Consider the following 27866-nt stretch of genomic DNA (forward strand, 5'->3'; position numbering starts at 1 on the left):
GGAGGCCCGGAAACGTCCTACAGTTGGACTCTGATGTTATCATATTAGGCCCCAAACACATGGGGAACATATTCTGTAGCCTTGGTGTTACCGACTGTGCAGCTGGTCCAGAATGATGACTAGAACCAGGAACACAGAACTGTCTCACGCCCTCTTATTTAAGTGAACTCAGCCCAGAGTTCTGCCCTCTCAAAACGCTTGTAGTTCCTAGTGTTTCCAAAAGGGGGCAGAGCCTTCAGGAGCCGGATTCCAGTCTGGATCCGTGTTCAACAGGTTCTCTCTTTTTCCCAAAAAGGGTCTTTAAATTTGCCCTGAACTGGTTGAAGCGTCTAAGGACAGAGGAAGCAACAACTGTGCAGACTGCAAAGCCTTCTGAGGCAAAGCGTGTCTGTCATTTTAGGCTCAAAGTACATTTAAATTCATGGCAGCTCAGGTAATCAAAGGGATTGATCCCTCTAGGCCACAGTAGTCACGTGATTGCGAGTTGATTTCAGTTGTATTGTTAAAATAGCCGAGTGGGACAGGTGTTAATGGGCAAATTGTTCTTTTGCGTGTGTGCGTGTGTGCGCGCGCGCCATTAGCTACAGTTAATTAGCACGCTGTGTCCGCGTGAATGAAACGACAGAGATGCAGCGGCGCGTGCCCCGCTCCCTGACAGCTCGCGCGCCCCCTCCGCGCGATGGTGCAGCCCAGATGAGCGCGCGCCCGAGCGCCCATTCACAGGGAAGACGATTCCTCCGCGCGGCGAACGACGCCAGTCCGATCTGATCTGATTTGATTTCTCCGCCGGTGTCACTCTCGCCCCGCCACTCAGGTCCGCTCCCCCCCCGCCGCCCCCGGCCACCACCACCCGGCAGCACCACCCGGCAGCCATGGAGGGAGTCAGCGGCAACAGGAGCATGTCCTACAGCAGATGGAGTTATGACAGGTAAGACAGCCTTCGTGTTGACAACAGCGCTCGTAGAACGCGTCCTAGGCTATCGGCTTCGTGTCGCCACGTTCAGGCCGTCAGGTTGAGAGTACCCCCCCCACACACACACACACACACACGCACGCACACACACACACACACACCAGCCCTCATCTGCGCGATTAGTTGACAGGTGCAACGGATTTGGGAAATTTGAAAAAGGAGCGTCATTAAGCAGCTTAAAGCTGATGTTTTTCAGCCTCAGCTCAGGCTGCACGGTGCGTGTGATCTTCCCAAATGTCCCCAGAGCGTCATCAACACACCTTTGGATGGGTGTCATCTCACCTTCCGCAGAACTTTTGTGCACAGACGCCTCCCAGGTGTCTCATGACCATCGATGTTAAGAATAGAAAGTGCGCGGGGTGTGTGTTGGAACCACCTTCTGGGTTCACGTCCAAGGAGGATTCCGGAGATTTGGGATGGAAAGGAGAAATGTTGGACGTGTGACGTCCCACGTGTGATCAGAAAATGTGACGCCATCGGGACGCTTTCCCGGGGAAAGTGTGAACGAGCCATGTTGACGACTCGTGCTGACGTGTTGCTTTGGTTTGGTTGTGCGATCAATATTGACCAGCTTGTCAAAACCGGAAGATTCTTTCCAGGCCGACTGGGCCCTCAGCGCCGACTGGGAATCATCTGGAGATTTACTGTTAAAATGTGCGACAGTTTGTCCACGTGCACGTGCGTGCGTCCAACATCTTACATGGTTTTAAGACAATCACACACAAGAATGTTGGTTTTTTAGCAGTTCTATTCCCTGTAGTAATAGTGATCACAACACTCTGCCAGTCACTTTAGACTTTACTATTCATATATTTGTGTGAATTTGTAAGCGTGTGTTACACAACACATCAGTTTGGATATTTTCCCTTAAAGTATTAAAGCTAAAACCATCCTGATCCGAATAAGATCAAAATATAACTTTGATACACTTGATACCCCCCTGCTGGCATCAATGCTCAGCTCTGGTCCACGAGCAGGTTATAATAAGGCTTATAAACAGTTATAAAGTAGGATTAACATCTGGTAATTCAGGTAACACCTGGGAGTGAGAAATGCCGCGTCATGCTTGGGGAGACGTTGGGTGATGTTGCGATGTGTGAACGAGGCTTTAACGAGTCCAAATGCAGCTCTGACAGCGAAACACGACCACCAGCTACTGTCCTGCCTTTGGAATACTAATGGCACAACACGTCTGCACGCCGCGTGCACGTCGTGCACAATCACACCGTGTCCCGGCGCCCACTCAGCAAACAGCGTCTCCAGGAGATGGGAGGACAAGGTGGGCTGGAGAGACAGAGCTGAGAGCAGACGGGGCCTCTTTTAATCAACGATGAGTGTTCGCATCTCGGCTCGCTCCTCTAATCAGAAACATGGCACAGCACCACGTGCACGCACATTTCTTCCTCTGACGAGCAGCCACCTGGCAGCAGCCTGCGGTGGAATTCATGGGTGTGATACTGTTTAGTAATATACTAAGACTTTTTAATGTGATGAACAGAAGAATTCTTAGCAATAGGATATCTCATATTAAATATTGAGGTTTGTCCCCCTCCGTTGGTGCAAGAACGTGTCTCAGTCACGTTCCTACGGCAACCTGGAATGGACAAACAGCTGGATGCTAACGCAAGCGCTCACCTGTCGCCTTAGTTTTGCAGTAAATTTAAAACTTGTAAATCTGCAACACGTTTTCTGACGCTCTTTATTTGGGAAATCGAGTGTCGCCCATCAGGCCTGGAGACACAACAGCCCTCAAGGACGGTGTTTCTGCTGCCAATGGGACCAAGTCTGCAAACACAGGAGCCCAACAGGTGGAAAACTGTCCTCTGGGTCAAAGGAGCCGAGTTCAAGGACGACTCGTGTGACTCTATTCTTGCTGGTTTGAATAGAAACTAATCTGCACCACTTTAAAACCAGGTTGTCAATATCTAATCAAATAATGCTGACTCATCAAGTTCTCTCAAGCCCTCCGACATCCTGGGGGCCACAGTGTGCACGGAGCCAGCATACCTGCAGCCCGGATCCATGGTTTTGAGGGCCCCCAGTGGCATTAAAGACTCTCCAAGATAGAATTATCCGGTTGCTTCATAAGTTTGAAAGTGAAAGTGTCGTTAGCGTTATGAGCCATTCTTGTTTTCATGTAGCAAACACACAAAAAAAGAATAATTCCCCACCTGCTGTGTCTGGAATGGCCCCTCCTCCTTCATCAGACCTGCTCACCTCTCAGCTCGATGACCCTCCTGCTATAGTGCTGTTATTACAAGCACACACACACACACACACACACACACACACACACACCAATTAGTCACAGTGAGTCTGACCTCTGCAATTAAGCCGTCCACACTCCAGGAGCAGCGGGCAGCTGTGCGGTTGCTAGACCGATTCCTCTCCAGCTATTACGCAGTCACAGATTAGTCAATGTCAGCCTGTTTCTGTAGTAACCGGGCGGAAGCAGGCGGCAAAGCAAACAGGCTGCAGGGTCGCGCGCGGTGGTTTTGCAGGTGAATCTGTAAGTTATTATCGACGGTTTTCCCGAACAGCCTTGAATGAGTCTTCAGGGGCAGATGAGGGGCGCGTTGGGAGCCACGGTCCGCCATCTTGTCTCTCCGGTTTGAGGTGGAAACAGGTTGGTTAGATACTCTAAATGGTGCCTGTCTGGATGGACTGTTGACCCTTGGTTGGTGTCTTCCTGTATGGCCCCCAGTGGCCCCTGGGACAGACTAGTTAGGGATGATGGAGCTTGGATCCATGTGAAGCTAACAGCCTCCAATCACACTACACAGCTGGAGATGTAGCATCCAGGCATCCGCACACGTTTCCAGTAGACATTGGAAGGTTTATGGAGACCGATGATTAGAAAACACACACACACACACACGTAGCCTGGTTCCATCTCCAATAAGGCAATTCTGCATTTCTGAGCTGAACCAATTCTCCATTCTAAAGGGCTCCATCATCCAGCACCGACCAAAGATTATTATGATAGCTGAAATATTATTTTGGGCCCCTTTCACCATAAATGATCTGCTTTGAATCATTGCTGGAGGAGGAATATGATTCAGAAATAGCTTGTCTGGCCCCCTATAATTCACTGATTTGACTTCATAAGTCTTTACCTGTGTAAATGATATTATGGCAACAGGTTTTCCTAATTAAGGCTGCTTTGATTGACAGCTAACTGCTCACAGTTTGTTAGGATGTGATTTAATCTGAACAGCCACGTTTATGGGTGCTCCGCTTTTATTCTAAACATTTGGAAATCTTTCCAAATATATTCAAATCCTATAGATTTAGACGTGGTGTCTGTTAGCAGGAGGAAGGAAGGAAGGAAGGAAGGAAGGAAGGAAGAATAAATGACCAAATAATTAGACCTCCTCATTTTGGGAGGAGGGTCTCGATCTCATTAGCATGCTGCTAATTAGCTCCTCTGGCTCTCTCGAACTGTAATTTTCCACTTGTTTCCATTCTAACTGACTGCAATTTAGCAGCGCAGTGATACATCCCCCCCCCCCGATGTTTGATTGTGGATTATTTTATTCTAAACTTTTACAATCAGTTCGCTTCACTGTGAATGTTTTGACATTTAACTTGGATCCCTCGGTACAGGATGGTTCTGTCCTGCGTCCTGCTGTTCTCCTATTCATGCTCCATTCATCTGTGCTCAGACTGTGGGCGCGAACAGACGTCCGACATTATTCACCTGGACGAGCGTCAGCGGCGCTTATGTGGAGGATATGACATCATAGATGCGATAACAGATTGTGTAATTACTCTGCTCGCCAAAAGAGGGAGACACCGTAGACATTGCGCGTCCTTTTTCATAGAGGAAGTCAACAAAAGAGTAATCGAGAGGCTTCATTAAGGCCCCGGGTCGTTGATCCATGCTGAGTCAGCGAGTTAATGTTCATAGCAGCGCTACACTGACAGGTCGTGTGGTTCCTTCTGCTGCCCCGAGTGATGCTCTGCAGCTCCAGGGGAGCGAGTAAACAAAGAAAACAACCGTGGAACAAACCCTGCTGCCTGTCTGCTGCACACAGAACCAGACAGGCGTGACTGGGAGCCAGCAAATGACATAAAGCACCCACCTTTGCAGGGGACACCGATTTAATGGAGACAGATTGAACCAAACTAGCTTGATGGAAAATAATAAATGGCAATTAGTGTACTCGTAATGATGAAAGGATTAAATGCAGACAGCATGTGAATCCGAGTGTGTTTGGATGGCTGCCGTCCTCTAAAAGCAGAGAAAAGCCAACACATATTTAAACAAGCGTCACATCAAATCTAGCAGCCGACACTGATCCTTTAAGATTAAGGCTGACTTTCCTTCTTATCTTTGTGAATGCGAATAGTTGAATGGAACAGTGTGAGAAATGAATGATGGCTGTGATGAGCAAATATTGAGTCCAAGTGTTGCAGCTGCAGCCTCTGAAATGGCCCCTCTCCTCCAGGGGCCGCCAGCCTGGGCCACAGCGCCCCCGTGTGGCCGAGGATGAACACCGCGTCTGCGGTCGGAAAAGATAATTGTAGCACAACGAGACGTTCCACCGTCCTGCTGTCGACACACACCAATTAGCCACATTCATTGTGGAAATCCTGCATGTGGTGTATTTTTATTATCTATAAAATACAAACTCATTTGTAGGTTAAAGCACAGTGATGTAGACTCTGCTGTTGCCATGGTCACAGGATCAAACCAGCAGTGGTGTGTGTGCGTGCGTGCGTGCGTGCGTGTGTGTGTGCGGTCCTGCTATTCTCTTGCCAGAGGGCTGAGTTTGAATGTGATCTGCCAACATGGCTGTGGCATATCTGCTTTACCCTCCTCGAATTGATTTTTATGGAAGTGCGGTGGAGTTCTCAACACCGTCGATGGAGATAATGTTCGTAGAAGCAGCTCGGAATGACTCATGTCCATTAATTGCTCTCTAAAGATAGACGAGGCTAATACGCGGCGCATCCCCTGATGGCACCGCTGGAACATCGCTGCCTCTGAGAGTGAGATTACCAGCATAACGTCATTCTTGATGACAGGAACTCTTCTTTAGAGCCCATCCAGGATCTAGTATTAAATGGTGCAAATGTGCTTTACGTGAGAAACTTTTTCATTGGGGGAAGAAAAAAAACTCGTTTTGATTCGCCGCGCCATACTTGCTTTGCTATCTTGCTACACAAGGACGTTTGTGTGGTAACCATGGCTACCGGTGGCTTTCAAATGCAAGCACATCGTCTCAGCTTAGAATTGACTGAATTGAGTTGAAGTCCTTTTTTAAAAAAGTGAAAGTTTTACAACGAGGCGCCGCTCTGACGTCCTGTACAGCAACACTCACTTAGGTCCCGTCTTCAGACGGATGTTTGTGCCATAAAAGCCCCAGTGAACCTTGGGATTGTTCTAGCCTTGTTTTGGTATTGGCGGCGTCGCTGTGCCTGCGTACATACGCGGCGATGCAGAGGCGCAGTGGTTGACTGAAGCAGTCCATCTGCTCCCCTCTGTGGGACGCTGCTCCGTCCAGCCTGACATTTTCTCATCCAAATCATGTTTTATGCATGTCCCGGGTCTGCCGAGAGGGTCTGACTGAGGCTTTTGTGCACGTGGCTCTGGGTCTAACGACAGGAAGCAGCCCTAGAGTGGGGGTCGCCCACATTCTGCTTCGTACATTATTGCTTAACACCCTGAGGTTTCCCTCAAAATGCACATGGTTTTTTTAGTTTTTCGTAATTCTCTCTTTAAATTCCCTTCGATATCTGCTGGAGTATGAGATCAACAGAGGGCCTCAGTCCCGTGTTTTCAGTCATGTGTATGACCCCCCCCCCCCCACCATGTTGCCGCACCGGGGCCGATAACCAGGTTAAGGTTAAGATTTCTGAAATAGGTAATGTAATGACAACATGCTTTCATTTGGAAGGTTCGGAGCAAATTGAAGGGCCAGATTAGGTTTTGAGGGCCACTTCTCCCGAGCGCCGTGCACTATTTGATTAGTTTTGTTTCCATCGACGTGCCCTTTATCTAATAAGACTTTCCCGCTGTGTTTCTGCCCTCACTTTTAAATGCATTCATTTCCCTTTAGGTCACATTACAACAAATCTGAGGAGTGGAAATAGAAGCACTTTTGATCCTTTTTTCCTGTCCTCCGTTATGTTTCTACCCATTATTTCACCCTATCCATGATTAATCTGTTAGCATTGCTAAACTCCATCAGCCTGTGAGACTTTAAATGCTCCCTGCCTCTCCTGCCCTCCTCCCCCACATGAAACGGGACGCCACTCCACGCCTCCTCCCTTTACGTCCTAGTTGCGTCCCTCGCAGTCCCGTCTTTCAAGGCCGAATTTGACGGAAGCGTCTGATGGGGACGACCTCGGTGCTCCCGCCAACGCAGCTGCTTCTCTGCAGGAAGAGTTTTACCTTCGCATCACAAACCCAGTTGAATGCTGGGAGACGCTGAGGGGAGCTGCCTTCTCCAGCTCTGCAGATGTGCTCATCTGGAAGATTCACACGTGTTTCTGGACGTGTGCTGATCTTTCGATCATCTCCATCTGTTCATCCATGTCAGCTGGATGGTCCCGTTCCCCCGGTTTGGGCTGACAGACACGCTTCCCTGGCCCGGCTCCAGAGCCCCCGGCGGGGCCCAGTGACTCTCCATTAGGGTCTTCCTGGACAGAGGACTGGTTTGTTTTGGGGGAAACAGGACCGGCTGGTAATCAGGGTCATTAGAGAGCAGCTCAAATCCCTCCGCCATGATGAGACGGCTCGTGCAGGATGTGACATGTTCACAACACAAATGTTTTAGGTGGGGGGGGGGGGTCCTCTACAGAGCTGAGATGTGCTGGACCGGATTATTAGGGCTGTGTGACGGCAACAAGCAGACACAAGCCAGAGCTCCATTTCCACATCAGCGTTCTGCGCCAGGACCGTTATTATAATCACTGGTGCTACCGGCCTCCTGTTACCGGGAGAACGGCGCCTTAGGGAAAACGCCAATTCTGAACAGGAAAAATCGATTTCGTCAAGAGGAACTTTGCTTTTTGTTTGGTTTTAATGATATAATGCCTCTGTCAGCAGGGAGGAAAGAGACGCTCCGCTTCAGGCCGATAAAACACGGCCTGCCATTGGGGAATCACGTGGAACTCGGCCGTTAGCGGCCCTCTGGTGACCGCCGCCGAACTTCAAATCCCTCTCAGCATCAAATATTCCCAGGCCGCTGCGTTACACCTGTTCCATCATGGCGACGCTCCTTTTATTTACTCTGACGTTCGTCAGGCAGGCCAGGAGCTGCCTCGGGCCATTTCCACCCTTTTCTGTCATTAACTGTGAGAGGCACCTTTAAAGAACACGTCTGTTTCTATGGCTATCAGCCGCCGTTCCAAGGAGCACAGGAAGAGCTCCCTTCAAAAAAAGACCTCCTCAAATATAATGATAATTACACCTCAGAGGGTCGACGATGCCGTTCATTTCCAAGCTCAGGTCACTCTTTGTGCTAACTGCTCTAATGGAATAATGGCAGAAGTCCTTAAAGAAGGAACACGCGTTTCCAGGGTCGTGACCCAACACTCTCTGCTCCGGGTCCTACTGGAAGGACCCGACTCTTCTTTTGAGGAGCCGAGAGGCTGTAATTGAAAGATCTCAATCAATGGTTTCAGTCGTGTCAGGAGCGAATTTGGAGCGAATGCTCTTTTTTAAAGGCCTGGCACATTTCAGGCTAATCATGAGCGCCTGTGAGCAGACACTGTTCAGAACCAGATGGTGGCTCTGAGGCTCAGCGGGTCGCTCTCTGGGTCTGAGGGTCTGCGTGTGGGTGTTGCGGCCGACCTTCTCGTTGCCCCTTCGTGGCCTGCTTCAGGGCGCTCGGACCCCCCCGTTGTGAGCACCCGTTAATGCCCGTGTTTGATTCTATCTGATACAGTAACCCGTGGGATGATCTCTGGTGGGGCAGGTGCACGTTGTTCTATTTTGGAACTCTTTGTGATTATCTGGGCCAAAACGCAACAACGGGAGGGGGCGTGGCCTCTCGCCTGTATATGCAGCCCTTGATTAATGTTCCACAGTCCCATTCAGTTCTTCATGGTTGTATGTTTGTCCTCCAGATACTCCAGCATTCATGTGTCTAGCATGTCAACCGTTTACGCCTCTGTTTTCAAAGCCGTTAGCCATTAGGTGGCGCTCTTTTGCCTGGCCTTTCTTTATTTCTGCAGGTTTTATGTTGTTCCTCTTGCTCTCTACAGTCAGGTCAGGCCTCCTGTTACCTGCAGGACTGCTTTTGCCCTTTACAGATGTCATTTGTGAGACTTCGGCCTGTATTCGCACGACTGCGTCAGGCACTCGTTGCAGATATGTCAGCTACACATCCATGAAGCCAAACTCCAGATCCCTGTGCTGCGTTGGATTAAGATCTGGTGACAGATAAGGCCAGCCAACTCCCTGCCACCCCCGATGAGCCAGGCTGGCCTGATTCGTACTGCGTGATATGACATTTAGTCCTTCTGTGTGTACCAGAAGGATTTTGGGAGATGCATTTGTTTAGACGAGGTCTATAATAGTCCATCCGTCCGTCCGGACTCGCTGGATGAGCCGTAGTTTAATTTAAAACACCAGTCGTTCATGGAATAAAACCTTAGCTGATTCAGGGACAAAAAGCCTCTGTTTTAGCTTCCACCACTCTTGTTTACTGCCGTGTGCTCTATGTTTAGTGAGTCATGTCTTCGTACAAGCAATAAATAATGAAGGGAAGCTGCTGGGATGAAGATCATGTGTAACTCCGTTGCTCGTGTGTCAGACGTGCAGATAATAACAGCCGGCCTTGAGGAAAATGGGCGTGGGTTTCAACTCGCACAGTAAATTGTTGCTTTTATTTAAGTGCTTTGTTGCATTTAATGCTGTAAATCAACATGAGCATGTTACAGGAGCCCGTAAAAGTGCACGGCTGTGACGGCGTTCTGTGGAGACTAGGCTTTCATCCACACCCATGAGGAGAAGAACACGTTCCACAGATCAATTCCTTCACCTTCACACAACACCTGTATGGATAACTGCTGAAATAGATGCGCACGCAGGCGTGAATCGGCTCGTTGTGAGGCGGTTTTGTTACAAGGAAGCCACTTAGTGGGACGGTCTGTAGACGGATTCCTGAATAACCCGGGAGCACAGTGAGCGATGTGTGTTTGTGTTGACAGTGAGGGGCGGCAGGAGGAGGACGGAAGCAGATGTGTGTGAGCGAGGTTCAGAGCCGCGCCGCTATCACAGGGTGGCTTTGTCTGGCTGAATTAAAGGCTGTTAGCACTAGCCTGCACAGTCATATGCTAATGCCCCTTACTCTGAGAGAATAAATAAATTATGGCCCCACAAAACGCATCTGACTCCCTGCTTTACATGCGTCGAGCAACACAGGCAAGGAAGGTACAGAGCGTGTGTTACAGAGAGAGGAAGAGAAAATGGGATGGGGGCTGGCGCTGTGCAGAAATGACACAGAGGCAGGACAAAACAGGAGCGCCGCAACCTTCCCGGGCTTAAGGTTTTCCACTCGATGCCGAAGGTGGTGCCGCGCGGCAGATAACAGCAGATAGATGAGACAGAGAGGTAAAGAGTGAGATTTGGACTGAGAGGTGGGAAAAGGGAGGGGAGGGGGGATTTAAAGGGCAAGAAACAAATGGAGATTTAGATAGAGAGCGAGAGTGGGGGGGGGGGGAGGTTGGGGGGACCAGCACAGAGCAGGAGCAGGGGAGGCGGATGCATGAGGAGAAGCAGCGGCGACTGGAAGCATCCACATGGGAGACGAGAAAAGGCTCCTTTTCCGTGACCGTGGAATGCTTCTGCCCGCCGCACTGCTAGAGGACACGCAGAGGAAGCCAGGCAGGTCCGGGGACATCAAGACTGCGGAGGATGAGCAGGCGATGTGGGCTCTCCAGCTGTGAGCGCTGTCCTTAGACCCCCGTAGCCGCTTCCACCCGCGCTGGCGCAGTCCGTCAGGCAGCAGCAGCAGCAGCAGCAGCAGCAGCAGCCGGAGGGACTGACACAGGATGAGCTCTAAGCACTCCTCCGACTGGATCCCCTACAGGTACAGTGCACCCCCCTGGGAAAGGGCAGCGCTTTCATCTTTTAAAGCCCCGTGTTTGTTTATCGAGCAGCTGGTCGGCTACACGTGTCCAACTGGTAGGAAAGACAAACGGGGTTTGGAGACGGGAATTGTTCTGATCTGAATAGGAACATGCTGATGTTTAACGCTTCCACGGGCACTTCTCTAACAGGAACATTCAATTATTCCCCAAAGTGAATCCAGGAGTTCTAGCTGGCCGTATCATTAAGATTGCTCTGGGTTTTTTGTGTCTGAATATGACAATAGCTCATAGTATATCGTTCTTAGACATTACTCAGGCGTTGTGTGTTCTTTTCTCGTGTCATGTCTGCAAATCTGAGTGTTTGGCCTGATTTTGACATTTGAAGAGCCCTGTTAACAAGCCTGGCTGATTGAAAACCCATCGCCATGGTTCCCCCACTTACTTTGAAGCCATTGGTTCACGCTGCCGCCGTGACGGTCCACAGATTCCACAATGAGGCTGCGGCAGGAAGTGAACACGTCTTATATTAATTTTCTATTAAATGCGGAAATGGGGACCCAGCACTCAGTTTTTTTCAAGCCGTTGAAGTGTCACTGAGAGTTTGGGCTTAACCCCACACAGACATGAGCGACACACAACCAAAAGTCTCCTTCAGCTGTGCTAAGTTGGAGCGGAACGAAGGAACACACACTCTCCCGACAGCCGACAACACACACCCCGAAGCTGCTTTTTGAATTTGGGGCAAATCTTCCACATCAGCGTCTCAGCATTGTGAAGATCTTTTGTCTTATTTCTGCTTCGCGCTCGATGAGGGGACAAAAGAAGCCCGTCGTTAGCACCAGCTTCATTATTTACCCTAAACAGAGGGTGGGGTTTGTGCTGGATCCTGTTTCTTTCTGAAAAAGTCCAGATTCCCAGGTTTCCTTGAGTCCCCTGGTCAGATCCCCTTTAGTTTTTGTTAAACTGGGCGTGTAAAGTCATGAATGTTTCCATCCCTGATGCTGTCATCACTGCATGTGTCAGTCACTGTTACGAGAACCCATCTCGCCCATGTTAAACCCATCCATTACTAACATTTGCACCTTATTTTACAATTTGCCCTGCATGGCAGAAGAGCCATAATGGCTATTTAATAGGAGCACCGCTGATATGATGCAGATACATATACAACAGAGCCCAAACTGAGCTGCTTGACCTCCGGTGGAACTGCTCTTCTAAAGCCATTATCTTCTGATGCCCATTCACACAGATGACGACTGAATGCAGAGTGTTTTGTTTGTGTGTGTGTGAAGGATCTGAAAACAGCCCTCATCATATGTCTGTTATTCATCACACTGCTGGTATTCAAGCCAATGGGAGCTGACTTCGTTTTCTAACCGTATATGTGCATTTTACCCCTGGATTCATGAAGAGAAGGTATGCTGAGGTGCTTGAAGGAGCTCAATCTGACTGTGCAGAGCAACAATGGCAGTTCTTCAGCGTCACGCATAAAGAGCAGATCAGTGGCCGTCGTCGTTAGCAGATCTGGACGGCGACAACATTTTCTCATTTCTCACATGCCAGCAGACCCCCCTCCCCTCTCCTCCCACCCACCAGCAGCACCACTTCCTCCACCCTCAATCATCTCTTCTCTGCTTTACTTCACTTTGTGTGATCATTTGGACTCTTTCAGGGTTCACAGGGAAGTCTGGGGTCACACCCTAAAGGGTTCGGTCCAGTGCAACCTGTAGAGCAGTACCAGGTGTTGGGTTGAAGGCTGAACTCTGGTGACATCCCATTATCTCTTTCATGTGAACTCACTTCATGCTGATTATTTCCTTTAGGAAGTCCTCGTCTCTTAATTTGATTAGGATGGTCAGACGTTTTTGAATCGATGAGCCAGTGGGAGCTTCCGTGGCTGCTTCCCATCCAAAATGGGTCCATGCTAGTGATGTCACCTGGGAAACCCACGACCTGAAGGGGCGTCATTAATTTGTGGTGGATGACATCCAAACGGTTGTCTTTAGAGGAGCACTCGAGGACCCCCTGTCCCTGCTGTCCTTGCCTGGTTTTGTGTCATTGTTTCTGTCCCACCATGTCTGTCCATCCATTGCTGCTCTCTCCATGTGGACGGCAGCAGGCTGGAGCCTGTTCCAGGTGGTGGGTGACAGGTTATGGAGGGACAAACAGCCACGCCGGCTCCTGTGTGCACGCGTTTGGGAATAACCAGTTGACCCGTCTTACATGGCACAAATTTACGGCCCGTTTCAGAAAGCAGCACAGGCAGCACAGTTTGCACGTCCTCCTCCTCTGCCTGCGTGGGTTTTTCCTCCAGTTGCTCCAGATTCCTCCCACAGCCTTGGAAAAATATGCTCATTAGGTTGATTAGAATCTTGGAGGCCCCTGCAGGTTCTTAGTACGGTGTGGTGGGGAGGGGATCAGTTCCAGAAACGTCCCTGTGTGGATACAACACGAGCGTTCAGAACACAGCCGTGGTTCCACTGCTGCTGATGGGAGTGTGTTGGAGCCCTGTCCACCCCTAACGGGTGTGAGTCGCACCACAGAATGGCTGGAAAGTGACAGCCGTCACTCATGTTTTCAGATCATATATAGATCCTCGCCCCTGCTGCGTGTTGTGTGTTCATAAAGCTTCGTTTCCACAACGAGTAGATTCACAGGATCACGTTCAGGAGCCGGACGCGCGGAGGCAAATTTGGCATGAATCCCAGCAAACTCCACCGCTGCGGCGTGAGTCCGGCACCGGCTCGTTTGATTTGTTGATATTGAGCTCGGGTTGGTGGTCGTTGCGATCTGTAAAGCTGCTTATCATTCCAAAGGAAGATGCCGCGGCTGCCGCTGGAGATGATTCATGCCGTTATATTCTGCACTGCATTTCCATAAACGCACGCTGTGTTTTTATTAGCTCCAAAATCAAAACTCGGTCCAATTTAAACTTTGAGAAGCTCCTTTCAGTCCAAAACTTTGGCTCAGTTTGGTGAATGGCACAAAGATAAGCAGTGTAATTAAAGGGCAGGAGGCTAATTAAGTTGCGTCTTATTCCTCTTCTCTTTGCAGCTCTTTAGATGACGAGGGAACCAACCTCCGACAGCAGAAGCTGGACAGACAGGTGGGTTATTATAACACTCCATCCCAGAGAGGAGAACAGGGTTCTCTCCATCACTCCGGTCCCTCTCGTGAGCAGGAAATGCGTTTAAGGACGGTAAATAATGCAGCACGCACCTTTGGAAAGGGGTTTCAAACCTATTCAAGAAGAAGAGTAAATATTTAACGGGATTAAAACCAAGTGATAAAGGCTCAGATTATCATCAGCAGGTCAGGTGACTGATCCGGATGATGTCGCTCCTCAGGACTGACTGGCTGTAATGTTTCATTGTTTAACCTCACTGGGTTCAGCTTTTGTTGACGTGCACAAACGCGAGCACCCTCCAAGCCTCTGGGCCGGTGCTGCTCCTGCGAGGACGTCAGCTGCGGAGCACGTAGCCTATTAGCCTCCTCCACTAATAGAAACCTTTAATATTTGATGAGTCCTGGTTGTGAGTCTGGCGTATATGTGACATGGAGTCCAGATGAGTATCGAAGCGCAGGTTTTAGCCGTTTTGGCAGCGCATCCTCAGATATGTTTTAGAGGAATTATGTCAGCATATGTTTCAAATACTGAAGGATGCTCAAAGGTCCCCAGACTTTTAATGAATAATCCTCTGTCAGAAAGAGAAAATCATGCAGGGAGATATTGGAATATCAGCGAGGATGATCTCCGCCGCTGTGTGGCAGCCATAAATCGCAGCTTTATCACCCACTTTGCCTTTTTGTTGCAGCTCAGATCGGAATCGAAATATTTTGAGTCTCATTCCACGTGTCTGTCTGTTTGTATGCCTGCGCACGCCACCGCGCCCTCGACAGCGAGCGCTCCTTGAACAGAAGCAGAAGAAGAAGAGGCAGGAGCCTCTGATGGTCCAGTCCACCGTGGACGGGAGGTCTCGCACTCGGCGGACCAAGCAGAGCGAGGAACAGGCTCCTCTGGTGGAATCCTACCTCAGCAGCAACAGCAGCACCATTTATAACGGTGAGGAAGAGGAGCGCTCCCCGGTCCCGGGGAGGACGGGGCTGATAAATCTGTCTACCTCGCTTACTCACTAAACTTCTTGGCTTGAAAATGGGTTTGAAAATGGGTTTTGCAATGACGGATGGCGTACGGGGTTCCGGAATGTTACCGCCTCAATCAGAAGCAGCGGAAATTATGAGACTTTATTTTGTGGGTTTTCCGGAGAGCTGCAAATCCGAGGAAGTGGTTTGGGACTGGGGATTGATGAAGTCTGCTTATCTGCACAGAGAACACAGCAGCCAGTTAATCTCCAGTTCTGAGGCCCGGTTACTGGGCTGCAGGCCACAAACTGTCACAATTCATGAGGATGGAGGAGAAAATATACAGACAACCTGCACCAGGCAAATATTCTGATGAAATGGGGGTAATATTCCCTTTACCAACCTCCTCTTCATGAGCAGGACGTAGCTGCCTGTGCTTTAATATGGGCGGTTCTCTTTCACACATTTCAAAGCCAAAATTCTGATTTATTGTAGGAACCGTCGCACTTGCTGTGAGAATAAAATGGAGTCCAATATGCAGTCTGCTTTTCCAAAGTTAGAACCCACTCCCCATCTGTGTTCAGTGCAAGAGGCCGAACAGGAGGAGGCGACGTCGAGAGCAGATGCACAGCCGCCCCGCTCGGCCAAAAAGGGCAAAGCGTCGGCCAGCTCCACGCCACAGACCGGAAGCGAAAAGAAGGAGAGGAAGGGGAAGCACAAAGGTCAGCATTGAGACAAATGGGTAGAGTGAAGGAGTGGGGGGAGGGGAATGTCCAAAAAAACAGACACGCAAGAAAGAGTAACTGACAGAAGGAGGAGACGGTCAAAAACAAAGCAGAACACGATGAAAAAGCTGATTTAGGCGGCGAGAGCAGCCCAGAATGTGAATGACCCTGCAGCTGCAGCTCTCTGTTCAAGCCCTCAGTTACAGACTGGCATCAGGGGGGGGGCTGTCTGCTCTCTGCCACTGCAACTGTCCATGAGAATGTGTCACAATATCAGCACAGACAAATACAGTATCTTCCTGCACTCTGAAGGCTAATTTGGGAAATCATCCTCACAGCAACGATACGAGATGTTCATCTTTGAAATGACTTTGTCCCAGAAAAAAAAAAGAATTCCCCCGAGAGGAGCGATTAATCAGGTCAGCAGTAGGACCTGTTTCACCGTCTTTTCTGTCTCACTCGCCGAGTCTCTTGAGATTACAGCACGAGTAGGGACTCGCAGTAATAAACACGTATCAGGCAACAGGATACATGAGGGAAGGCTTCTAATGCAACACGTTTCAGCGGACACTGGAAAACCACCGGTTGTTTTCACTCCTCACTTCTTAGAAGAAGAGAAAACAACACAATTTCGTGACTGTCAACAAATTCCGCAGTTCCTTGGTTGACCGCTAGGGGCGTATCCCAAATTGCCCACATTTTAAATAAAAAAAAAACTGTTTTTAGATCCAGATTTTCAAACTCACAGTCCAAAGTGAAATATGGCATTTAAGGTGTCATAGAAGATAGGCAACATAGAATTTGTAGTTTTCATTTCATTTTTTCGTTCTGGGGGATTGAGAGTAGATTGGGAAGAACAGATTTGAGTTATTTTTTCCATTTTAGCACAACAAATGCAATAGCCTAGCAACAGCTAACGTCGTGACGGAGACCGACATGGTTTGTTTGCATTGTGGCTCTGCAGCAGTGGACGGCCTGGGTTTCCAGCAGGACGACGGCCAGATCCAGATCCTGACAGTGGGTCACAACAGCACAGAGGAGGGGAACCCGGAGCCCGTGATGAGCTGCACTCATTCGCAGAGCAAACAGGACCTGCGTGTCACCATGCTCAAGAAAGGTACCGTCAGCAGCAACCAGTGGTTCTGCCGTTAAATCCACTGACCACAAGTCCGTAATTACACCCACAACATTCTGCTCCAGCTCTGCAGAGTCTTGTAGGAGGGTAAAACACACTGAGTCACGCCAGAAGCACACAGATGCTATTTTAAGAGCCAGCGCCTCAGCCCTATATATCGACAGCCTGGCACATAAATCCTCTGTTGTAAAGATTCCAGTCATTAATGATCAACCGGTCAATTTGTTTTAGTGGAGGTGTGGTTATAACCACTCACCCGCTGCATATATAACACATATATGACTGCATGAGCGTTATTAGCTAGCAGAAAACAGCAGTTTCTTTCTTCAGGTTATTTCGTTGAGTTCTGTCCAGGTCAGTTTACTTTAATGGGCCTTTTGTTGTGGACTGGAGGAGCTGCGTCCTTGCAGAGAGGAAAACACCCAAATGCTGCACGTCTTCTCCCATAAAAGCGCCATCAACCCGCCACGCGTTGGTTTGGTAATGTGACAACAGAGGATGCATCATTATTTCATTTAGAGCTGCTAACTCGAAGGCATTATTAATCTGGGGGCTTCACACCTCCTCTGTGATGGATTAAACCTGACTGTGAATGAGGGGGGGGCATTCCTGTCGCAGGCTACAAACTCCACGATGCCAATTAACAGGCGTGGGGGGGGGCTGACGCCTTATTTAGTTTCCCTCCTTTCTTTGATATGTTTCACCCATGAAGGTATATCCAGCAGTATGAACTTTGACGAGGAGGAAGACGACGAGGATGAAATCAGCTCCAGCTCCTCGCAGCTGAACAGCAACACGCGGCCCGGCTCCGCCACAAGCAGGAAGTCATGCAAGGTAAGCGGCGTGCTGCGAGCGCGTGGTTTGGCCCCACACGGAGAACACCGAGCCGTTCGCCAGTTAATAACCAAGAGAGGAGGGGGGAGATGCAGAATCAATTTTCTGCTCAGCTGGATGCTTCAGAGTTTATTTTGGGCTTTGCTTATTTCGGTTTAGTCACTGATGTCGGGCGTGTTGGGCTGATGGCTTCATTTCCTTTCACGGGTTCTCCTCCTCGTGCCTCAGCTCCTTGTTTTGGACCCCGTGTGCTGGTTCTTTCTCCCCGTGAGCGATGTGCTCATCACACTCCGACCTGCTGACACTCGGCGCCGTGCGTCACTCACATGGCCGCCGTCTCACGAGGGGTCTTTTTTTTTCCTTCCCCGAGCGCAGGAGGTGGCGTCGGCGCCCACCCCGCCGGTCGGCGACCCTGCCGTGGACGTGGACGACCTGGAGGAGTTTGTGCTGCGCCCCGCGCCCCAGGGGGTCCGAGTGAAGTGCAGAATCACCAGGGACAAGAAGGGCATGGACCGAGGCATGTACCCCACCTACTACCTGCACCTGGAGAAGGAGGATGGGAAAAAGGTGAGTTCAGGGATGCGAAATCTAACGTTGGCTTCATGGGAGGAGCTTCAGCGTTGGGATCTCTGCTGGTTGCAGATGTTCCTGTTGGCCGGCAGGAAGAGGAAAAAGAGCAAAACATCGAATTACCTCATCTCCATTGATCCCACTGATCTGTCTCGCGGTGGGGAAAGCTTCATCGGTAAACTGAGGTAGGTTCTCTGCAGACCTGCTGCAACAGAGATGAGACTATATCCACCATCATCATCGCACTGTTGACATTGTGATCACTGAATCACAAGCAGGTCCAGTCTGAATGTGAACAATGGCTTCCTGATTAGCCACTTGAAAATTATATTCTTGCATGTCCTTCATCACATTCTATCTATCATAGATCTGTCTAATAGATGTGCATTAGCTATAGACTCAGCCACAATGGGCCCGGCAGGAAATGAGTGGTCGTGTTATCTGGGAAGAGCGCTTCGGGCCGGCGTCAGTGGCTCCATGGAAACGCCACGGCGTTTAATCAAATACGACTCTGCTCAGCCTTTAATCTTCAGAGGCGGCCCGGTCGTCGGTCGATGCGCTGCTCAAACCGCCGCAATCACAGCCCGGCTTGATTGATGGAGATCTAAATTTAAGTGAACGCTGACCTTTCATCCGGAGCTCCTCAAGAGTCCCCCTTAACCGCTAAATGAGGCCTGGCGAAGGGCGCCGTACAGCTGGGAAAGAGTCCTAACCACAGCAGCACCGGGTCATTTCCACGCCGGGTAGAGACGCCGCAGAGTCAACGCGAGGGTTTGAGACGAGCGGCCGCCGACAGGAAGCTGAGACGTGCGCTCGCATCCTACGTTTTGCCCGCTGCATTAGCTGTCACATCAACTCTGACTGGTGGGAATCACCTGTGCGACGGAGGACGGGAATGGCGATTATTGTAAATAAAACCAGCTATTGTTGCATCCGGGTGGGCGGGTCCAAACGCCAACGCAACAGTTGGGACAGAGACGAAGTAACGGAAGAGGCTCCAGAAAAAGCCATCCAAGACAAGCTAATTGAATCAATCAATCATGGCGTGACGGGGGGGGGGGGGGCTGCAGGACTCTGGGAGCAGGAGGCAGCTGAAATAGTCGGGGGAAAAGAGGGTTTGCAAAGACAAAGCAAGAGCAGAACAGAGAGCGTTCAGAATAGAACAGGAAGCAGGAAGCATTGTGAGCCAAAACAGAAGAAACACAAACCCAAAGCTTAAAGGCCAAAGCACGCTCACTGATGGCGGGAGGACGGGGTGTGTTCGTCCACCACCAGGAAGTCCAGCCATCAGTCTGAGCCACAGTGACGGCGTGCTGGGCCACCCACCTGATAGCAGTTAGAATTTAACGTCCAATGAGAGCACAAGGTTGTGTGATATTGCGTAATCTGGCCGCACGGGGTCGTAGTGTCAAAAGGGCTGTTCCAGCCGTCAGCTGCGCTCTGCTTCAGTTCTGTCTACACGGCAGGTCCAACCTCATGGGGACCAAGTTCACGGTGTACGACAGCGGTCTCAACCCGGTGAAAACCACCAGCAGCCTGGAAGCCGGGAACCTGCGTCAAGAGCTGGCCGCCATCTGCTACGTGAGTCCAGACCCGCCTCAGAAATGCACTTTCAGAACCGACCGCGAGACGAGTGTGTGTAAACGCGTGTTCATTGAATACAGGAGGTGTGTGTGGGTCGCAGTAACCCAGAGGATGTGGAGTGATGAACGCTAAAGGATTAGAAGCTGTTTCTGTTACTGAGATTAAAGAAGACGCCCCTTTATGCTGCCGACTGCCATCGTTTTTATTGATTTGTTGTTGCTACAGCTCTGTCTTCTCTTCTTCTCGCTCAGGAAACCAATGTTTTGGGATTCAAAGGACCTCGTAAAATGAGCGTAATCATTCCAGGGATGAACATGGACCATGAACGGGTGTCTATTCGCCCACGGAATGTACGCAGCGCCGCCTCTGATGCTCGTGCCGCGTGTCCGGTGTCCGCGCTGTCACGCTCAGGAGCTCGTTCTTCTTCGTTTCAGGAGCACGAGTCACTGCTGGCGAGATGGCAGAACAAGAACACCGAAAGCGTCATCGAGCTCCACAACAAGACGCCCGTGTGGAACGACGACACTCAGTCCTACGTGCTCAACTTCCACGGCAGAGTCACACAGGCCTCCGTCAAGAATTTCCAGATCATCCACGACAACGACCGTGAGTATGAGCACCTGAACTCTCAGAGCCCCAAAGATGGCTTGACGATGGGCAGGGCTCCTGGGGCAGTTGAGATGGGGCAACTCTCCAACAGCCACCACTACAGTACACACAAAAGAAAAGAATCACACAGACACTTAAGACAGCTAACAAGCTAACAGTGTGACTCTAACAGTACTAGTCGACAGAAAATAGCAAAAATTGATTGTAATAGCGGGTTTCCACCCATAGAGGGCAGTCACGCTTACTTTTTATTTATTTAATACATCAAAACTGAAATCTGTAGACTATAACGTCAACTTTAAGGTTGCTTTTTATTGTTCCAGTCTGAAGATAACCACTGACACGCAGCCTGTTTATGCTGATATTCTGCAGCCGACTACATCGTGATGCAGTTTGGTCGTGTGGCAGAAGACGTCTTCACCATGGACTTTAACTACCCGATGTGTGCCCTGCAAGCCTTCGCCATCGCGCTGTCCAGCTTCGACAGCAAGCTAGCCTGCGAGTGAACCCAGCCGGAGGTTGGGACGCTCCGTTTGTCCTGGGAACAAGGGCTTCCGACGGACCTCCGGGGCAGGTTCAGCATCACCGGATCACCTTGGAAGTCCCGCGAAACTCTTATGGGCCTCAACGTGTGTGTGTGTGTGTGTGTGCGTGTGGGTGTGTGTGTGTGTGTCAGTGCCGGGAAAGCACACTGAGTCCAACACTTGGAAAGTCAAACACGTTTTTTTTTATAAACCTTTTTATTTTGTACCGTAACAACAAACACTTCTTTTCTGTCGTATTGGAGACGTTTAACATTTTTCTTTACGTGTTAAAATAACTAAAACATCTGCTTCTGAAAGTCGACCGGAGTTTAACCCACAACACGGATCCACGTCAGAGTTCCTCCAGCATGACACCCGCTCGTGTACCTACAGTAGCTATATAGCCTTGCACGTCACAATGTATTTATTATGTTATTTATGTATTTATTACCTATTTTTCCCTCTGTTGCCACTGACAGTAAATCCAGCAGTGCTGACCCACGCCGAGCACATCGTTTACCTGGAGCAGAGATCGGCCACTTCAGTAAATATCACCTCCCATCACGTATGTGAATGTGTAGGATGGTGGGACACTTTACGCTGAGATCTGCGGTGGTTGAATCGTGTCTGCGCGTCCTTTACGGTGCCTTTGAAGACTGACTCTGGTGTCCAGGCTTTAGCTGCAGGAGGAGCTCGGTTTCCACCGGCTCCTGTCATTTTTCTGTCACCGCCAAGTCAAAATTCTTATATTTTTTCAAATTGATGCTCAGATGAAATGTGAAATTCGTTGATCTTGAAGGTTTTCCTCGTCATCAGCAACCGTGACATCCCATAAAAGGACCAAAGGGGCTAAAACTGGTTTGAGTGACAGTTAAATTTGACTTAATGGCGGAAAAAAAGAACAACAAACAGCTCATTTCTTTCCCAGACGACTATAAAGTAAAAACACCACATTTTCTTTGCGCAGTCACTAAAGTAGCAACGGCAGCCACGGCTCAACGTTGCGCCCGTCTTCTGATGTTTGTCCCCTAATCTCATTAATCAGTATTAATCCATTTTCTCTCACTTTCGCTTCACTTTATTGGAATTTTCTCATCTGACCACCCGTAGGTTCATGTTCATGTGCTGCTCATGTTTTTAATGAAAGTATTACTCTTCTCTTGCTTATTGGGTGATATCTGAAATATTAAAAAAAAAGAAATATTTTGTATTTTATGGCTTGTGAAAAGGGAAAAAAGAGAAAAGGCAAAGAACAATCTGATACTTTATCCATGTGCTATTCTTGTACTCAATTATCTTCTATTTTCGATTTCTATTGTGAATGGTTGATGCTCTTGCTGTCTGCTGTTCATACGTGTGTCTGGGACCTTACAGCTTCTTTCACCTTCTCTTTTTAGTACTCTTGTTGTAATGTATAGTAAATGGTGTAAAGTTTACTGTGATGGTCTAAACTTTTGATCATTAAAAAAGGGGAAAAAAAACTTTGCATTCCTCATCCTCAAAAATATCTTCTTCTCTGTCCATAAAAGCTGTTTTGTAGTTCCCCAAAACTGCTTAAATAAAGTGCAGACTGACCCCAGTTTTAAAGGTGAGGAGGAGGATATTTATTGAGATTTATTGACCATATTTTCTCAGGCTTGCATACACCAAATGTAATAAATCTCAGGGGTCTTGGAGAGATCTTGTGACACTTATGATTAAAGGTTCAGGGTCTTGGATGTGACTTTATACATAAAATAATAAGACAGACCAGAAAATGTACTTCGGCCCTGCTGCCCTAAAACAGCATAGACAGATTTTTATGTGGACTCCACAGAATTCGTCACCTACCTGAAGAAAGAGCCTCGGTCAGTTTTGTTAAAAATGTTTCCCCCACTCCTGATGCTACCAATACTTTGTGTGTTTCCTAAAACACCTGAAAATGGCCCCCTTTTCCAGGGGGTGACGGGGTCTCTGTGCTTGTGGTGCCACCCCCTCCTGTGACCACCAGGGGGACCCATCGAGCATTTAAAAGAACAATTTAGTGAGCATGTTTGTAAATGTCTAGAACCTTTACAGAGACAGCACATTCACTCACGCCGGAGCCAAAAACCAACCCTAGACCAGGGTGAAATCATTTATACACAACAGCTTCAGTTGGAATGTTCTTAGTTCAGGGGTAGGATCTTTTCTTTAGGTCTCTCTCCTGTTTCGCATCCTCAGCCCACTTGCCTGCACCCCCCTGGGCACCTCAGTATGAACATCTGGCCCTCCACCTCCGTCCTCAGAGGTGAGTATGGACTCTTGGACAGCCCGCTCCGCTTCCTCCTCCGGGTTCAGACAACCGTCCCCACTGAACTGGAGACTCTCTGCCTCTATCACCGGGTCATCTTCATCAGTTTCCTCTTCCCCCTCGTCCTCCTCATCTCCATCACCTTCCTGGTCTTCCTCCTGGTATGTCTCCTCTTTGGGGTAGTGAAACACGTCTGTGTGCTCGCTGAAGCTTATTTGTTTCTTCCCGCCATTGAAACCCTGGAGCTCGTTGCTAATCTCCAGACCCAGTCGCTCCTCTCTCTCCATCTGGGCCGAACTCACACTGAGCAGGTGCCTCTTCTCTGCTTCAGCTTCCTCCTCCTCTTCCTCCTCTATGTCTTCCTCTGTTTCGTCCTCCTCTTCCTCTTTATCCTCCTCGTCCTCCTCTTCTTCGTCCACCTCTCTCACAATGGAGAGTTTCCTCGCCATGGCCTGCTCCTCCACTTGCTCCATCCTCTCTGCCAGTGCCTCAGCAGACAGCTGCTGGGATGGTTCAAGCAGCATAAAGGTTGGAATTCTGGGCCTGGGATAGTCTTCATCATCACCCCGATATTCATCATCATCGTTATACACTGGGTAGGTCTCCTCTGGGTAGCCTTCAAAGGAAATCAAGCATAAACGCAGCATTCCAAATGAATGGAGTTTGGATGTCCCCATTTTGTTGAATACCTTCCCAGTCTGCACCATAGGGGACCAACTCTGCCTCCATCTCTGGAGAAGCATCCTCCAACCGCCCATCTTGCATCAGTTGAGTGAATTGTCGAAGTTGGAAGAGCAATTTTTCTTCGTTCTTGGAGGGCGTCCCTTTACTCTTCCTTCGTCTACCGCTAGAGGGCGACACAAACGTGTTGTCATGGGATCAGAATGATGTATTTTAATTAAGTTTTGATTTTACCTTCTGGAACTTTGTTTTTTAGAGACAATCCTCTCCATCACTGTCTCTGCCTGCTGCAGCCTCTCCTGCAGTCTGATCAGCTCACAGTTGATGACTATTGGATTCAAAAGCATCTCAGCAAACATTATAGCACATCTACCTTATGCTAGGGGCATAGCTGACATATGTTACTTAAAAAGAAGTCTTTAAATGACAGATACTTACTCTTCTTCTGCTCCATGCTTGAGTCTGGTATCGCACTGTTCCCTGATTTAACAGTCTTTCCGTTGCATGTAAGCTGTAAATATAAAATGCTTATGGCATGGATAAATATATCACACAGTACTCAAAGTAGGTCAGTGGGAAACAAAGACCCTGCATCTGTGTGTATTAATATGAGAAATGTTTTGTGTCAATCACTGAAAATAAATGTTCAGTGTAGTGGATGTCCATGTATATTGTCTGTTTAATATTTAAGAGTTACCTTGTAGATAATGTAAAAGATGTAAAGAAAAATCCCAAAGCCATATAGTGGTATGACTTGAGCCATTAGGTTGTGCTTCCTTCGGGGCTGGCTGCCTTGTATTTTAAGCATGACCTCTGCCCCATGAGTGATGGAGGAGGGATGGTCCACCCCCCACTGGTCTTGGTCCTCATGATGCATTTGATACTGGTGCATCACAGTTGGATAAAATCCGGGTCCAACTGGAGAACACAGAAATCCCACATTTAACCATTCCCTGTCTTTAACGCCCCCAACAACATTTTTTCCTATTATAAAATAATGAAAACAATTTCCTGTGAATGAAAACTTATAGAATTAATACCAATATCAAAATAATGTTCGCCTTCAGATATAGACATGAAAGCGCTCGTTTATTGCTTCGCGTTTGCTTAAGTTTATGCTCCTTTTGGTACCTGCGGGTCTGGTTTCCGGTTTTCCAGATCCTAAAAAGTGACGTAGCCAGGTTGCAGACAGTGCAACGCTCTGATTGGTCATCGGATTGACGTCACAAGTAAGTCACGTGAGCGACGGGTCATCCCGCCATTTTTAAACATTGGTGTTTAGGATTTAATTTCGCTAAATAAATAATAAAGACTAGAAATAAGGCGTTTCTGAGCTGTGTAGCAGATGACAGAAGTTGTTAGTTATAGATTAAATGTTAGTTATGGTTAAGAGGTTGGTTGGTTTGTTGCAGTCACGTTAGGTGTGCGTAGTTAAACTGTCTTTCCGGCGATGTCTTGCTACACTTTGGATTTTGCACAGTGTAATTTGGATTTTGACTCCGAATGAAATGAAAAATGTGTCGTGAGTTCCGTATTTTCTGTTAAGCCAACGGCGGAAAACAAACGTATGTCAGAAATAAACAACGAAACATTCTTCTGGATATTTTAAAATAAACAAAGACGAGGGTTATAATCTAAGTGCGGAGTTCATTTTGAAGCATTAGGGCAGCTACAGCATTAAGAGGTTTTTTCTGTTTCTGGTTGTAGAACTATATCTGTGTCTACGTCACGGCAGTTTCAGGCAGCGACACCGCTTATTGTTATAGCGCGTGGGCGGTTCCCATGGTAATTATAAACCAATCACAGGCTGGAATCTGTGATTGACAGGGATTATGACCAATAATAATCATCTGCTCGCTTTCAAAGTTATCGCTTTTCAACCCCCGCATGAATTGGTCCATTTTGGAATAAAACTATTAATTGACATTCAGAACAGTGGCGATTCGTATCTTATTTAATGTACAACAATGTGCAGGTTTACAAAACTAAATTATTTAGCGGGACAAAAAAGTTTGCTCTGCTTTTGCTCTTCGTATGGTGGAAACGTAAAATAAATGAATAGAGATAAATGCAGAATTAAAATGCACATTTTCAAAAGTCTACATAGGAATATGTGATGTTCATGGTGTCAGAGCAACAAGCTCATCCACAACACACACATGGACAGATAGACATGGAGATGGTTGGTGATGGATGATGATGATAAAGATGATGTGGTGATGATCTGATAAGCCGACTTACCCCCAGGCTGCCCCACTTCCCTTTTTCCAGCAGGTAAAAGTATCCTTGGCAGGAAGAGTGAAACACAGAGAACAGAACATGATATCAGAGTCACCTTCTGGCAAGTCGTTATGGGCATTTTTAACGGAGAAAATCGGCAGCTGTGCGTTTATTTCGGTTGAAGAGCAAAGCTGGTGCCCACAGATGCCATCTCTCATCTGGATGACGTCTCTGCTCAGATTACATCAGATTAGAACAGCTGCTTTCGAGCACTGCCTGGAAAAATTAGATTTTTGATAGATTTTCATTTAAAAAAATGAAAGCCTCAGCCAACCCTGTGCACTTTGCTACTGTGGTATAATGATAAAGGTGCCAACTCTTTTATTTTCTTTAAGGATGTTGTTAATGTAAGGTGTGTGGGGTCTTTGTAGTAACCAGCCACATCTCGACAGAAAGGCTGAGTCTTCAGATGTATTCTAGTGGCGGTTGTGGAACAAAGATCTGGTCTAAGGCAAAAAAAAAACAAACCCTCAGTTACTTCATTTACTAACTGGAAATATAAAGACTTGAATATGCCCCGTTCAGTCTGAGGGTTTACGGATTTACGACCCGCACTTGAACGCATCATATGACCTCTTAACCTATGGATCTGCGCAGGCCGTCATGTGTTTCCCCCGTCTGAACAGCAGATGGCAGTGTAGGTACAGATATAGAGGTCTGACGTATTGAATCGGTCGTTATTGTGAATTTATGATGAAGCTAGCTTGGAATCCATGTCACCTTTCAATGAAATCAGTTTTGAAAAATGTATACATTTTGCATCCTCTCAAATTAAATGCACACCTTGGAACATTTGTTAACCCCCTGAAGCCCACGTTGTGTGACCAAGGGTGTCGGTGTTTGGGGATATCATTAATACCAGTAGTTAAACAAGGCTGAATCAGATACAACTGAAAAATATTCTGAATTAGAAAATAATGGGATATTTGCTGGACATGGATGTTTTACTCATCTCTCAGATTGCATCTGTGGCTTCAGATCCACCAATGTCCGACAAAAATAAAAACTTGGACAGACGTGTTCAGTTAGAATTAGTATATGTCCAGTAAAAGTCTGCGCCGTGTTTTTAAAATGTTATTTCCTTGTCATTGCTCCTGTATTTACGCGGGCTTTTGGATCTCTTTTTGCTCCGAATCTAAAAAGTGAAAACTGCCACTTGGCCGGCACGCAGCTAAACGCATGTTTTGTTGTACAAAGCTTTTATCAGCAACCTTGAGAATAACATTTAAACCATTAGCGTGTTTGAGATTAGCATTTTCGCAGCCAGAGCTATGAGTCCTCCCCAGCCGGGCTTCCAGTTGCCTTTATGCCGTCGAGTCGTCTTTGTTGCCATCAGCAGAAAGTCTTGAATAGCTTCACAGTTTGGCCAGAGCCGCGTCTGAGGACGCCATGTTTTCACCTCGTCCTTGTGTCTGTCCATTCACTCAGCCATCTGTTGTCCCATTCTCACAAGCACAATATCTCAGGAACACCTTGAGGAAGGGTCTTTCTTTCCCATTTACGACTGCTTTTCTGACCATAGAATGGCTTCGATTTGACAGGCCAGAGG

The 27866-nt window shown here is 48.2% G+C and overlaps 2 protein-coding genes across 3 annotated transcripts; one reads left to right on the forward strand and one right to left on the reverse strand.

Moving 5' to 3' along the window:
- Positions 1 to 702: 702 nt before the first annotated feature.
- On the forward strand, positions 703 to 22671 carry tub (TUB bipartite transcription factor). Of its 2 annotated transcripts, none has more exons than XM_057024971.1 (12): positions 703 to 928; positions 14075 to 14126; positions 14921 to 15083; positions 15688 to 15825; positions 16793 to 16945; positions 17676 to 17797; positions 18173 to 18364; positions 18440 to 18552; positions 19834 to 19948; positions 20203 to 20301; positions 20386 to 20557; positions 20933 to 22671. In XM_057024971.1, the coding sequence occupies exons 1-12, from the start codon at positions 873 to 875 to the stop codon at positions 21064 to 21066; spliced, it is 1509 nt and encodes a 502-aa protein (XP_056880951.1). In that variant the 5' UTR covers positions 703 to 872; the 3' UTR covers positions 21067 to 22671. The 2 variants fall into 2 exon arrangements, with proteins under 2 accessions (XP_056880951.1, XP_056880955.1); XM_057024975.1 differs by lacking the exon at positions 703 to 928 and adding an exon at positions 10662 to 11019.
- ric3a (RIC3 acetylcholine receptor chaperone a) lies at positions 22288 to 26503 on the reverse strand. The gene is made up of 6 exons (XM_057025019.1): positions 26279 to 26503; positions 24735 to 24955; positions 24476 to 24548; positions 24272 to 24365; positions 24046 to 24203; positions 22288 to 23972 (listed from the first exon to the last, which is right to left on the reverse strand). Exons 1-6 carry the CDS (start codon positions 26394 to 26396, stop codon positions 23257 to 23259), a joined length of 1380 nt encoding a protein of 459 aa, XP_056880999.1. The 5' UTR covers positions 26397 to 26503; the 3' UTR covers positions 22288 to 23256.
- Between the last annotated feature and the right edge of the window lie 1363 nt (positions 26504 to 27866).

This window comes from Takifugu flavidus, chromosome 2 (assembly GCF_003711565.1).
Source record: "Takifugu flavidus isolate HTHZ2018 chromosome 2, ASM371156v2, whole genome shotgun sequence".
NCBI classification, from domain to species: domain Eukaryota; kingdom Metazoa; phylum Chordata; class Actinopteri; order Tetraodontiformes; family Tetraodontidae; genus Takifugu; species Takifugu flavidus.

What these genes read in the sequence shown, in the direction of transcription:
- tub (XM_057024971.1), top strand. Translation starts at nt 873, where the DNA reads ATGGAGGGAGTCAGCGGCAACAGGAGCATGTCCTACAGCAGATGGAGT. An exon ending in AGCAGAAGCTGGACAGACAG is followed by an intron (nt 14,127 to 14,920) that starts GTGGGTTATTAT and finishes CGCCCTCGACAG; the next exon opens with CGAGCGCTCCTTGAACAGAA. An exon ending in AGCTTCATCGGTAAACTGAG is followed by an intron (nt 18,553 to 19,833) that starts GTAGGTTCTCTG and finishes TCTACACGGCAG; the next exon opens with GTCCAACCTCATGGGGACCA.
- ric3a (XM_057025019.1), bottom strand. Translation starts at nt 26,396, where the DNA reads ATGCCCATAACGACTTGCCAGAAGGTGACTCTGATATCATGTTCTGTT. An exon ending in TCTTTTACATTATCTACAAG is followed by an intron (nt 24,549 to 24,734) that starts GTAACTCTTAAA and finishes TTATATTTACAG; the next exon opens with CTTACATGCAACGGAAAGAC. An exon ending in AAGCATGGAGCAGAAGAAGA is followed by an intron (nt 24,366 to 24,475) that starts GTAAGTATCTGT and finishes TGAATCCAATAG; the next exon opens with TCATCAACTGTGAGCTGATC.